Source organism: Lampris incognitus, chromosome 16, assembly GCF_029633865.1.
Source record: "Lampris incognitus isolate fLamInc1 chromosome 16, fLamInc1.hap2, whole genome shotgun sequence".
NCBI lineage: Eukaryota > Metazoa > Chordata > Actinopteri > Lampriformes > Lampridae > Lampris > Lampris incognitus.
The window spans coordinates 587127-601385 of record NC_079226.1 but is presented as its reverse complement, the minus strand read 5'-3'; the positions used below and the strand labels follow the sequence as shown (position 1 = coordinate 601385).

General features: G+C 36.0%; 1 protein-coding gene across 1 annotated transcript in view; it reads right to left on the bottom strand.

Annotated features, from left to right (window-relative positions):
* rcor1 (REST corepressor 1) overlaps positions 1-14259 on the bottom strand; it is a 93698-nt gene that overhangs the window by 78125 nt on the left and 1314 nt on the right. Inside the window, exons 3-5 of the mRNA XM_056295591.1 lie at positions 13751-13831; positions 13584-13636; positions 12905-13066 (exon numbers count right to left, since the gene is read on the bottom strand). Coding sequence (XP_056151566.1) covers positions 12905-13066; positions 13584-13636; positions 13751-13831 — 296 coding nt within the window. The remainder of the gene's footprint in view (positions 1-12904; positions 13067-13583; positions 13637-13750; positions 13832-14259) is intronic.

The window sequence follows — 14259 nt, the reverse complement described above, 5'->3', positions numbered from 1 at the left end:
TTTAGTCTTCACTGTAATGCTTCATTATTTATTCTACACAGTAATGCTTCATTGTTTACTCTACATGGTAATGCTTCATTGTTTACTCTACATGGTAATACTTCATTATTTACTCTACATGTTAATACTTCATTATTTATTCTACATGGTAAGGCTTCATTATTTTACATTTACATTTACTCTACATGGAAATACTTCACTATTTACTCTACATAGGAATATTTGATTACTTTGCATGATAATGCTTCATTGCTTTACATTTAGTCGACATGGTAATGCTTCTTTATTTTGCATGCACATTTATTTTACATGGTAATGCTTCATTATTTTACACGGTAATGCTTCATTATTTACTGTATATGGTAACACTTTATTACTTTACATGGTAATGCTTCATTATTTTACATTTACTCTTCATGGTAATGCTTCATTATTTATTCTACATGGTAATGCGTCATTATTTACTATACATGGTAATGCTTCATTATTTACTCTACATGGTAATACTTCATTACTTTACTCTACATGGTAATGCTTCATTATTTTGCATGCAAATTTATTTTACATGGTAATGCTTCATTATTTACTCTACATGGTAACACTTTATTACTTTACTCTACATGGTAATGCTTCATTACTTTACTCTAAATGGTAATGCTTCATTATTTTACATTTACATTTACTCTTCATAGTAATGCTTCATTATTTATTCTACACGGTAATGCGTCATTATTTACTCTACATGGCAATGCTTCATTATTTTACATTTACTCTACATGGAAATACTTCACTATTTACTCTACATGGGAATATTTGATTACTTTACATGATAATGCTTCATTACTTTACATTTACCAGACATGGTAATGCTTCATTATTTACTCTACATAGTAATGCTTCATTACTTTACTCTACATGGTAATGCTTTATTATTTACTCTACATGGTAATACTTCATTACTTTACTCTAAATGGTAATGCTTCTTTACTCTACATGGTAATGCATCATTATTTACTCTACATGGTAATGCGTCATTATTTACTCTACATGGTAATGCGTCATTATTTACTCTACATGGTAACACTTTATTACTTTACTCTACATGGTAATGCTTCATTATTTTACATTTACATTTACTCTTCATAGTAATGCTTCATTATTTATTCTATATGGTAATGCTTCATTATTTACTCTACATGGTAACACTTCATTACTTTACTCTACATGGTAATGCTTCATTATTTACTCTACATGGTAACACTTCATTACTTTACTCTACATGGTAATGCTTCATTATTTACTCTACATGGTAATACTTCATTATTTACTCTACGTGGTAATGTGTCATTATTTACTCTACATGGTAATACTTCATTATTTACTCTACATGGTAATGTGTCATTATTTACTCTACATGGTAATGCTTCATTATTTTACATTTACATTACTCTACATGGTAATAATTCATTATTTACTCTACATGGTAATAATTCATTATTTACTCTACATGGTTATGTGTCATTATTTACTCTACATGGTAATACTTCATTATTTTACATTTTCTCTACATGGTAACACTTCATTACTTTACTCTACATGGTAATGCTTCATTATTTTACATTTACATTTACACTTCATAGTAATGCTTCATTATTTACTCCACATGGTAACACTTCATTACTTTACATGGTAATGCTTCATTATTTACTCTACATGGTAATACTTCATTACTTAACATGGTAATGCTTCATTATTTACTCCACATGGTAACACTTCATTACTTTACATGGTAATGCTTCATTATTTACTCTACATAGTAATGCTTCATTATTTACTCCACATGGTAACACTTCATTACTTTACATGGTAATGCTTCACTATTTACTCTACATGGTAATACTTCATTACTTTACTCTAAATGGTAATGCTTCATTATTTACTCTACATGGTAATGCTTCATTATTTACTCTACATGGTAATACTTCATTACTTTACTCTACATGGTAATGCTTCATTATTTTGCATGCACATTTATTTTACATGGTAATGCTTCATTATTTACTCTACATGGTAACACTTTATTACTTTACTCTAAATGGTAATGCTTCATTATTTTACATTTACATTTACTCTTCATAGTAATGCTTCATTATTTACTCTACATGGTAACACTTCATTACTTTACTCTACATGGTAATGCTTCATTATTTACTCTACATGGTAACACTTCATTACTTTACTCTACATGGTAATGCTTCATTATTTACTCTACATGGTAATACTTCATTATTTACTCTACATGGTAATGTGTCATTATTTACTCTACATGGTAATACTTCATTATTTACTCTACATGGTAATGTGTCATTATTTACTCTACATGGTAATGCTTCATTATTTTACATTTACATTACTCTACATGGTAATAATTCATTATTTACTCTACATGGTAATAATTCATTATTTACTCTACATGGTTATGTGTCATTATTTACTCTACATGGTAATACTTAATTATTTTACATTTACTCTACATGGTAACACTTCATTACTTTACTCTACATGGTAATGCTTCATTATTTTACATTTACATTTACACTTCATAGTAATGCTTCATTATTTACTCCACATGGTAACACTTCATTACTTTACATGGTAATGCTTCATTATTTACTCTACATGGTAATACTTCATTACTTAACATGGTAATGCTTCATTATTTACTCCACATGGTAACACTTCATTACTTTACATGGTAATGCTTCATTATTTACTCTACATAGTAATGCTTCATTATTTACTCCACATGGTAACACTTCATTACTTTACATGGTAATGCTTCACTATTTACTCTACATGGTAATACTTCATTATTTTACATTTACATTACTCTACATGGTAATACTTCATTATTTACTCTATATGGTAATGTGTCATTATTTACTCTACATGGTAATGCTTCATTATTTTACATTTACTCTACATGGAAATACTTCACTATTTACTGTACATGGGAATATTTGATTACTTTACATGGTAATGCGTCATTATTTACTCTACATGGTAATGCGTCATTATTTACTCTACATGGTAACACTTTATCACTTTACTCTACATGGTAATGCTTCATTATTTTCCATTTACATTTACTCTTCATAGTAATGCTTCATTATTTATTCTATATGGTAATGCTTCATTATTTACTCTACATGGTAACACTTCATTACTTTACTCTACATGGTAATGCTTCATTATTTACTCTACATGGTAATGCGTCATTATTTACTCTACATGGCAATGCTTCATTATTTTACATTTACTCTACATGGAAATACTTCACTATTTACTCTACATGGGAATATTTGATTACTTTACATGGTAATGCTTCATTACTTTAGATTTACCAGACATGGTAATGCTTCATTATTTACTCTACATAGTAATGCTTCATTACTTTACTCTACATGGTAATGCTTTATTATTTACTCTACATGGTAATACTTCATTACTTTACTCTAAATGGTAATGCTTCTTTACTCTACATGGTAATGCGTCATTATTTACTCTACATGGTAATGCGTCATTATTTACTCTACATGGTAATGTGTCATTATTTGCTCTACATGGTAACACTTTATCACTTTACTCTACATGGTAATGCTTCATTATTTTCCATTTACATTTACTCTTCATAGTAATGCTTCATTATTTATTCTATATGGTAATGCTTCATTATTTACTCTACATGGTAACACTTCATTACTTTACTCTACATGGTAATGCTTCATTATTTACTCTACATGGTAACACTTCATTACTTTACTCTACATGGTAATGCTTCATTATTTACTCTACATGGTAATACTTCATTATTTACTCTACATGGTAATGTGTCATTATTTACTCTACATGGTAATACTTCATTATTTACTCTACATGTTAATGTGTTTTTATTTACTCTACATGGTAATGCTTCATTATTTTACATTTACATTACTCTACATGGTAATAATTCATTATTTACTCTACATGGTAATAATTCATTATTTACTCTACATGGTTATGTGTCATTATTTACTCTACATGGTAATACTTAATTATTTTACATTTACTCTACATGGTAACACTTCATTACTTTACTCTACATGGTAATGCTTCATTATTTTACATTTACATTTACACTTCATACTAATGCTTCATTATTTACTCCACATGGTAACACTTCATTACTTTACATGGTAATGCTTCATTATTTACTCTACATGGTAATACTTCATTACTTTACATGGTAATGCTTCATTATTTACTCCACATGGTAACACTTCATTACTTTACATGGTAATGCTTCATTATTTACTCTACATAGTAATGCTTCATTATTTACTCCACATGGTAACACTTCATTACTTTACATGGTAATGCTTCACTATTTACTCTACATGGTAATACTTCATTATTTTACATTTACATTACTCTACATGGTAATACTTCATTATTTACTCTACATGGTAATGCTTCATTATTTACTCTACATGTTAATGCTTCATTATTTTACATTTTAAAGATTTCTTTCATATTCAACAGAGGGCTACACAACTTCATTTCATCACAAGACCACGCCATCGCTTCACTCCCACAACTGGAACGTGTGTGTTTTACACTGGTGCCCACCTGATATGTTTCAGCCATACACAACCCTCACATGTTTCAGCGCCACACACAACCCTCTTACTTCATACCTCCCTGCCCTTCATTTAAAATAACACATATAAACAGGGAGGCTTTACTTCTAGCACAAGAAAGTGTTTCCAGTGTTTTTAAATACATGGTATCTAAGATGTTTCTAAATACAGTGTCTAAGATGTTTATACACACACGGTATCTAAGATGTTTCTAAATACACGGTATCTAAGACGTTTCTAATTACGCAGTATCTAAGAAGTTTCTAAATACACGGTATCTAAGACGTTTCTAAATACACAGCGTCTAAGAGGTTTCTAAATACACGGTATCTAAGATGTTTCTAAATACACTGTATCTAAGACGTTTCTAATTACGCAGTATCTAAGATGTTTCTAAATACACGGTATCTAAGATGTTTCTAATTACGCAGTATCTAAGAAGTTTCTAAATACATGGTATCTAAGACGTTTCTAATTACGCAGTATCTAAGAAGTTTCTAAATACACGGTATCTAAGACGTTTCTAATTACGCAGTATCTAAGATGTTTCTAAATACACGGTATCTAAGATGTTTCTAATTACGCAGTATCTAAGAAGTTTCTAAATACATGGTATCTAAGACGTTTCTAATTACGCAGTATCTAAGAAGTTTCTAAATACATGGTATCTAAGACGTTTCTAATTACGCAGTATCTAAGATGTTTCTAAATACACGGTATCTAAGACGTTTCTAATTACGCAGTATCTAAGAGGTTTCTAAATACATGGCATCTAAGAGGTTTCTAACTACACAGTATCTAAGATGTTTCTAAATACACGGTATCTAAGACGTTTCTAATTACGCAGTATCTAAGAAGTTTCTAAATACATGGTATCTAAGACGTTTCTAATTACGCAGTATCTAAGATGTTTCTTAATACATGGTATCTAAGACGTTTCTAATTACGCAGTATCTAAGATGTTTCTAAATACACGGCATCTAAGATGTTTCTAACTACACAGTATCTAAGATGTTTCTAAATACACGGCATCTAAGACGTTTCTAATTACGCAGTATCTAAGATGTTTCTAAATACACGGTATCTAAGACGTTTCTAATTACGCAGTATCTAAGAAGTTTCTAAATACATGGTATCTAAGACGTTTCTAATTACGCAGTATCTAAGATGTTTCTTAATACATGGTATCTAAGACGTTTCTAATTACGCAGTATCTAAGATGTTTCTAAATACACGGCATCTAAGAGGTTTCTAACTACACAGTATCTAAGATGTTTCTAAATACACGGTATCTAAGACGTTTCTAATTACGCAGTATCTAAGATGTTTCTAAATACACGGTATCTAAGACGTTTCTAATTACGCAGTATCTAAGAAGTTTCTAAATACATGGTATCTAAGACGTTTCTAAATACACAGCGTCTAAGAGGTTTCTAAATACACGGTATCTAAGAGGTTTCTAAATACACAGTATCTAAGAGGTTTCTAAATACACAGTATCTAAGATGTTTCTAAATACACAGTATCTAAGAGGTTTCTAAATACACAGTATCTAAGAGGTTTCTAAATACACAGTATCTAAGAATTTTCTAAATACACGGTATCTAAGATGTTTCTAAATACATGGTATCTAAGAGGTTTCTAAATACACGGTATCTAAAATGTTTCTAAATACACAGCATCTAAGAGGTTTCTAAATACACAGTATCTAAGAAGTTTCTAAATACACAGCATCTAAGAGGTTTCTAAATACACGGCATCTAAGAGGTTTCTAACTACACAGTATCAAAGATGTTTCTAAATACACAGTATCTAAGATGTTTCTAAATACACGGCATCTAAGATGTTTCTAAATACACGGCATCTAAGAGGTTTCTAAATACACAGTATCTAAGATGTTTCTAAATACACAGTATCTAAGAGGTTTCTAAATACACAGTATCTAAGATGTTTCTAAATACACAGTATCTAAGAGGTTTCTAAATACACAGTATCTAAGAGGTTTCTAAATACACGGTATCTAAGAGGTTTCTAAATACACAGTATCTAAGATGTTTCTAAATACACAGTATCTAAGACGTTTCTAATTACACAGTATCTAAGAAGTTTCTAAATACACGGTATCGAAGATGTTTCTAAATACATGGTATCTAAGAGGTTTCTAAATACACGGTATCGAAGATGTTTCTAAATACATGGTATCTAAGAGGTTTCTAAATACACGGTATCTAAAATGTTTCTAAATACACAGCATCTAAGAGGTTTCTAAATACACAGTATCTAAGAAGTTTCTAAATACACGGCATCTAAGAGGTTTCTACATACACAGTATCTAAGAGGTTTCTAAATACACAGTATCTAAGATGTTTCTAAATACACAGTATCTAAGAGGTTTCTAAATACACAGTATCTAAGATGTTTCTAAATACACAGTATCTAAGAGGTTTCTAAATACACGGCATCTAAGATGTTTCTAAATACACAGTGTCTATAAAGTTTCTAAATACACGGCATCTAAGATGTTTCTAAACACACAGTATCTAAGAGGTTTCTAAATACACAGTATCTAAGAGGTTTCTAAATACACAGTATCTAAGAAGTTTCTAAATACACAGTATCTAAGACGTTTCTAAATACACAGAATCTATAAAGTTTCTAAATACACAGTATCTAAGATGTTTCTAAATACACGGGATCTAAGATGTTTCTAAATACACAGTATCTAAGAGGTTTCTAAATACACAGTATCTAAGAAGTTTCTAAATACACAGTATCTAAGAGGTTTCTAAATACACAGTATCTATAAAGTTTCTAAATACACAGTATCTAAGATGTTTCTAAATACATGGTATCTAAGACGTTTCTAATTACGCAGTATCTAAGATGTTTCTAAATACACAGTATCTAAGAGGTTTCTAAATACACAGTATCTAAGATGTTTCTAAATACACGGAATCTAAGAGGTTTCTAAATACACAGTATCTAAGATGTTTCTAAATACACAGTATCTAAGATGTTTCTAAATACACAGTATCTAAGATGTTTCTAAATACACAGTATCTAAGATGTTTCTAAATACACGGCATCTAAGAGGTTTCTAAATACACAGTATCTAAGATGTTTCTAAATACACAGTATCTAAGATGTTTCTAAATACACAGTATCTAAGAGGTTTCTAAATACATGGCATCTAAGATGTTTCTAAATACACAGTATCTAAGAGGTTTCTAAATACACAGTATCTAAGAAGTTTCTAAATACACAGTATCTAAGAGGTTTCTAAATACACAGTATCTATAAAGTTTCTAAATACACAGTATCTAAGATGTTTCTAAATACACAGTATCTAAGAAGTTTCTAAATACACGGCATCTAAGAGGTTTGCTTCACTTGCTGCACTTTTGAATTGTGATGATGTCATTTCCTGTTGGCCTGTCACATGTTGTGCGGAGCACTTTCACATTTTAAAAAGTAAGGTTTTGACTTCCGGTGACGCCGTGTTTGAGGCAACAGCCGAAAAGTTGTGCTTCGTCCATCTACCTAATAATTTCCTAACAAAACTACCGAAAACCCGGCAAAACCGCAAAAACTCAACACGGCATCGTCTGTCAGAGGTAAAAGTGCAAGTAAAAAGGATAAGAACGAAATTTTGAAGCAACGAATTCAAAGTCCTGTAAGCCAGTGTTTCTCAACCGGGGGTCCGCGGACCCCTAGTGGTCCGTGGTGTAATTGCAAGGGGTCCGTGAAAATAAAATATCTTTAAAAAAAGATCCTATGACATTTATAGAAATAGGATTATTTTACTCAAATGTGACTGAGACCTTTATCTACCTAAACTATAAAGGGTAACAGGACTTTTTTCTCTAATTACATCTGTTACACAAGTGTAATTTATTGTATTTTAATAAGAGATCTCACTCCCGTTTGCATTGTTAAAAGTTACTGCATAAAAATTCTGTCGTTACATATATCTGAAAGTTACTGAATACATATTCTGTTTTGTTACATATATCTGAAAGTTACTGCATACGAATTCTGTTTTGTTACATATATCTGAAAGTTACTGCATAAGAATTCTGTTTTGTTACATATATCTGAAAGTTACTGAATACATATTCTGTTTTGTTACATATATCGGAAAGTTACTGAATACATATTCTGTTTTGTTACATATATCTGAAAGTTACTGCATACGAATTCTGTTTTGTTACATATATCTGAAAGTTACTGCATAAGAATTCTGTTTTGTTACATATATCTGAAAGTTACTGAATACATATTCTGTTTTGTTACATATATCTGAAAGTTACTGAATACATATTCTGTTTTGTTACATATATCTGAAAGTTACTGCATACGAATTCTGTTTTGTTACATATATCTGAAAGTTACTGCATAAGAATTCTGTTTTGTTACATATATCTGAAAGTTACTGCATAAGAATTCTGTTTTGTTAACTATATCTAAGAGTGAATAAATGCTATAATGCAATTTAAAATGCAGTTTCTACTGTTTCTATCAAATTGCAACCCCCCTCCCCCAAGATCAGGTGGAGGGGTCCTCAAGGTAGATCCAAAATACGCAGGGGGTCCAGGACCCCAAAAAGGTGGAGAACCACTGGATTAGTACAGTCACATAAAAACCTTTATTTATTGTGTTTTTTTCCCATCTTTTTCTCTCAACTGTATCTGGCCAATTACCCCACTCGTCCAAGCCGTCCCGGTCGCTGCTCCACCCCCTCTGCCGATCAATTACCCCACTCTTCTGAGCCGTCCCGCTCTCTGCTCCACCCCCTCTGCCGATCCGGGGAGGCTGCAGACTACCACATGCCTCCTCCGATACATGTGGAGTCACCAGTCGCTTCTTTTCACCTGACAGTGAGGAGTTTCACCAGGGGGACGTAGCACATGGGAGGATCACGCTATTCCCCCCAGTCCCGCCCCCCCCGAACAGGTGCTCCGACCGACCAGAGGAGGCGCTAGTGCAGCGACCAGGACACATACCCACATCCAGCTTCCCACCCGCAGACACAGCCAATTGTGTCTGCGCATTCCTGTCCTTTCCCCTTCCCCGGGCTGGCATAGACGTTGGGTCACTCCTAGGCGCTGTGACCCTACCAATCTCATCTATCCCACTCTCTCCACTCACGGTGAGCAGGTGGTGACGGGAGGGCTCTGGAATTGCCAGTCTGCGGTGCCGAAAGCTGAGTTTATCTCAGGCTACGCATCCTTGCTCTCCCTCAACTTTCTTGCTCTAACTGAGACCTGGATCATGCCAGAAAACACTACCATACCCGAAGCTCTGTCTGATGTATACTCTTTTTCTCACACTCCCAGAGCTGGGAGGCGGGGTGGTGGTACTGGCCTGCTGATCTCCCTGAAATGGAAATACTCTCTTGTTTCCATTCCACAGTTTTCTCTGCCCTCTTTTGAATTTCATGCTGTTACTGTCTCTTATCCAGTCAAACTCACCATTGTGGTTGTGTACCGCCCACCAGGCCCCCTTGGTGAGTTTCTGGAGGAGCTTGACACTTGTCTCACACTTCCCTGATGATGACTCTGCACTTATCTTTCTTGGTGACTTCAGCATCCACACTGACAAGCTAGATCCTCTTCTCTCTTTCCTCTCCTCCTTTGACCTCCACCTCTCACCCTCTCCTCCTACCCACAAGGCCGGCAACCAGCTGGACCTTATCTTTACTAGACACTGTCCTATTTCCAATCTCTCTGTTACTCCCCTCCAGCTCTCTGACCACTATTTCATGTCTTACTCTCTCTCCCTCTCTTCACCCCCCTCAGCCCCTTCCCCTACCCACATGGTTTCCACCCGTAGACACCTCCACTCTCTCTTTGCCACTGATCTTTCTTCCTGTGTTACCTTTATCCTCCTTACAACTGACTCTTTCTCTCTCCTACCCCCTGCCACTGCTACTGATTTTCTTCTCTCTACCCTCTCCTCTTCTCTGGACAATCTCTGTCCCCTCACCTCCAGGCCTGTATGCCCAACTCCACCTGCCCCTTGGCTGACCAACCCAGTACGTACTGACAGATGGAGCCTGAGAGTGGCAGAGCGCAAATGGAGAAAAGGCAAACTCCCAGAGGACCTTCTCAACTTCCAATCTCTTCTCTCCACTTTCTCCTCCTCCCTTTCTGCTGCTAAGGCTGCCTTCTATTCCTCTAAAATCCTATTCTCTGCCTCTAATCCTAAGAAACTCTTTGAAACCTTCTCTACACTTCTTCAACCCCCACCTCCTCCTCCTACTTCCTCCCTTCTCCCTGGTGACTTAGCTAACTTTTTGACAAGAAGGTAAACGACATCAGATCCTCCTTTTCACACCACCCGGTTAGTGCTCCTTGCACTATCCCACCCTCTGCACCCTCCCTCACTTCTCCACATCCCACCCTAACCAACCTCGCTCCCCTCTCCCCCGACGAGGTCCTCAACCTCATCACATCCAGTCGCCCCACCACATGCTCCCTTGACCCGGTCCCCTCCCCTCTTCTTCAGTCTATAGCACCTGAAATCCTTCCCTTTCTAACCCACCTCATCAACACCTCCCTCCAGGCAGGATGCTTTCCATCTGCCTTCAAGACTGCTAGAGTCACCCCCCTTCTCAAGAAACCATCACTTAACCCCTCTGACGTCAAAAACTACAGAGCGGTTTTCCTTCTACCCTTCCTATCCAAAACTTTTGAATGCGCTGTCTTCAACCAACTTTTTTTTTACCTCCACCATAACAACCTCCTGGACCCCAACCAGTCTGGGTTCAAGGTGGGTCACTCGACAGAGACGGCCCTCCTTGCAGTGACAGAATCGCTGCACTCTGCAAGAGCAAACACTCCCTCCTCTGTCCTGATACTCCTGGACCTGTCAGCTGTGTTCGACACAGTGAACCGCCAGATCCTCCTCATCGGAGGAGGCATGTGGTAGTCTGCAGCCCTCCCCAGATTGGCAGAGGGGGTGGAGCAGTGACTGGGATGGCTCGGAAGAGTGGAGTAATTGGCTGGATACAATGGGGAGAAAAAGGGGGGGGGGTTCCATATCTTTCATACATTATTTTTTTATTAACATTTTAATCCCATTCAGAGTAATTAGAACCTTTCCCACTTTTCCAGCTCTTTATACTCCTTCAGCTGCTCCTTCATACAAAGTTAAACCAGCTATGTAGTTTAGCTCCCAGCCATTAGTGAAGCAATGCAATTCATCTCCCAGCTTATAGTATATTTTGCATCCTTCATCCTCTCCCCACTTTTCCAACTTGTCATAATCCTTAAACTGATTCTTCATAAAAAATTAAAGCCAGCAATGCAGTTTAGCTCCCAGCTGTTTTATAGTCTTCATTCATTTTCCACTTTTCCAACTATTCATACTCTTCATAGTTTCCACAAGAAAGTCCATTCCATTCTTAAAATATTCCTCAACTTTCAGATGTTATTGGTATTATTCAACTTTTAAAGCCAGCAATCCTGTTTAGCATCAGCCTTTCAACAGCTAGCATTCACACCACAATTTCTTCAGAAATTGCCTTCTGAAGTACTTATTCTTCTTCTGTACGAATTTTCCCACATAAGTAGCCCTGCAGAGATGAGAAAACTCCCGCAAAATTATACTTCAAAACGTGCAGTTCGATCGGGAATGGTGCGCTATGACGTTTCTTAACAATTCGAGTATAGGGCAAACAGTAGGTACATCAGCATCTTCACTGAACCCTTGTGATGCTCACCGGGACAACATTTTCTTGGTATGACTTGTACTGTGCGAGCTGTGAGGGCAACAAGCAGCAGGCACACTCAAAAGAAAAATTTTCAAAGAAATTTTCAAGTTTTTTTTTCCATGCCATAGTAATTACTGTTTCTAGATATGGTATTTGGAGAATATTTTGACTAGTTAGGATGCAGTAGAATGGATGAGATGCAACAGACATCCTCAGGCAAGAATCGTACCCATGCCGTTGCTGCTTGCAGACCATATAGAATATCATTTATTATCATCATCATTTATTTGATTGAGCTAACAGCACCCTAAATACTGATACCAAATCCACATTTATCCACTTGAATGAAAAAAACCAGTGTCTGAAGATATTTAAGTTATGGAAAAAAAACTGACAAAACTGAAAACTTACAAACTCTTCTGGAAGTTCACTTTTATCCGGGCAAGCAAAAGTGTTTGGAAAACAAAGCGATTATCTTGAAAAGCATTTTGTTAAAGACTGATCTCACCATCTGCTGGATACGATGAAAGGTTTTTCCATGGAAGCTGAACGCCTGTTCAAACAGAACCTTGTCCTCCACTGTCCACTCATCAGGGAAGGGGGTGAAGTTGGGGAGATCTGCCAGAGACTTTTCCACGTTGTGTTTGTGCCAAAAGAGCATTCCCAGAGCCTGAGCACAGTCATACTATCAGAAACTTCCTTACCAACAACTGTTCTTACATGATGGTATCTCACAATCCAAACATGTTGCCGTGGCAACAATATCTCACAGTCAGAACATGTTTCAATGACAACAATATACAGAAGCTGGACAGCTCAGTAGGTAAGAATACCGGCTTTCCCGTTGGAGAGCGGGGGTTCAATCCCCAGTTGGGATGAGTCTCCAATAAGAGTCCATGGCTTGGACTACTAATGCTATACAAGCCAACTACCTCTCAGATGTAAGTCACTTTGGATAAAAGCGTCTGCAACTTGTAATTGTAATATCTCGTCTTAACCTGTTACCAGGACAATGATATTTCACTGTCAGTACCTGTTACCATTGCAACATTATCTCACAATCAGAACATGCTGCCATGGCAACAATATCTCACAGGCAGAACATGTTCAAATGACAATATCTCAGTCATAACCTCTCACCATGACAATGATATTTCAGTCAGAACCTGTTACCATGACAACATTACCTGCTCCATGTTGTAGCCGTGTTTTTCTTTGGCGATGGTGATGTATTCGTCCACTGGAAGGGAGAAGACAGAAAATAGAGAGCAGAAACAGCTTTCACCAATTTGTACAAGTTACAGTTCAACTGGGCCACAGGGAGCAGCAACCAGTACTTTAAGCGTTTTCTTACATTTGTTTTCAGCCAGAGTTGCACTGGGAATCCAAACCAGCATGCCCAGGTTGTCCCTGTCCAGGGCTGCCTTAGCCACCTCTGAAACACACACAGCGAGTTGGGATGCAATAAACAAATACACACACCTGGCCTACAAAACCCATTTCACCAGCCTGCTTGTGGTTACTAGATTGACAGGTACTGATTCTACTGATCTTCTAATTTCTACATAAATTCCAATTTAGGACTGAAATCTGCCTCAGCAGAAAGCTAAAATGGCAGTTCTTCCCAGCTCAGCGCTGATCTGACTTTCTCTTTATAACCTCAGTTCATAGACAGAAGCCAGATAGTGTCTACAATACACCCTGTTGTCATGGATAGTGATGTGACAACGTTTAAGAGCTATACTTAAACCAAACTGTCCAGAAAGTTTTAAAAGTCAGAAGTCTGTCCCCACCATTCGAATTCTCTGCAAAAAAAAAAAATTCAAGTGCTGAATTTGGAGAGTGGGTCATAACTAGGATCTG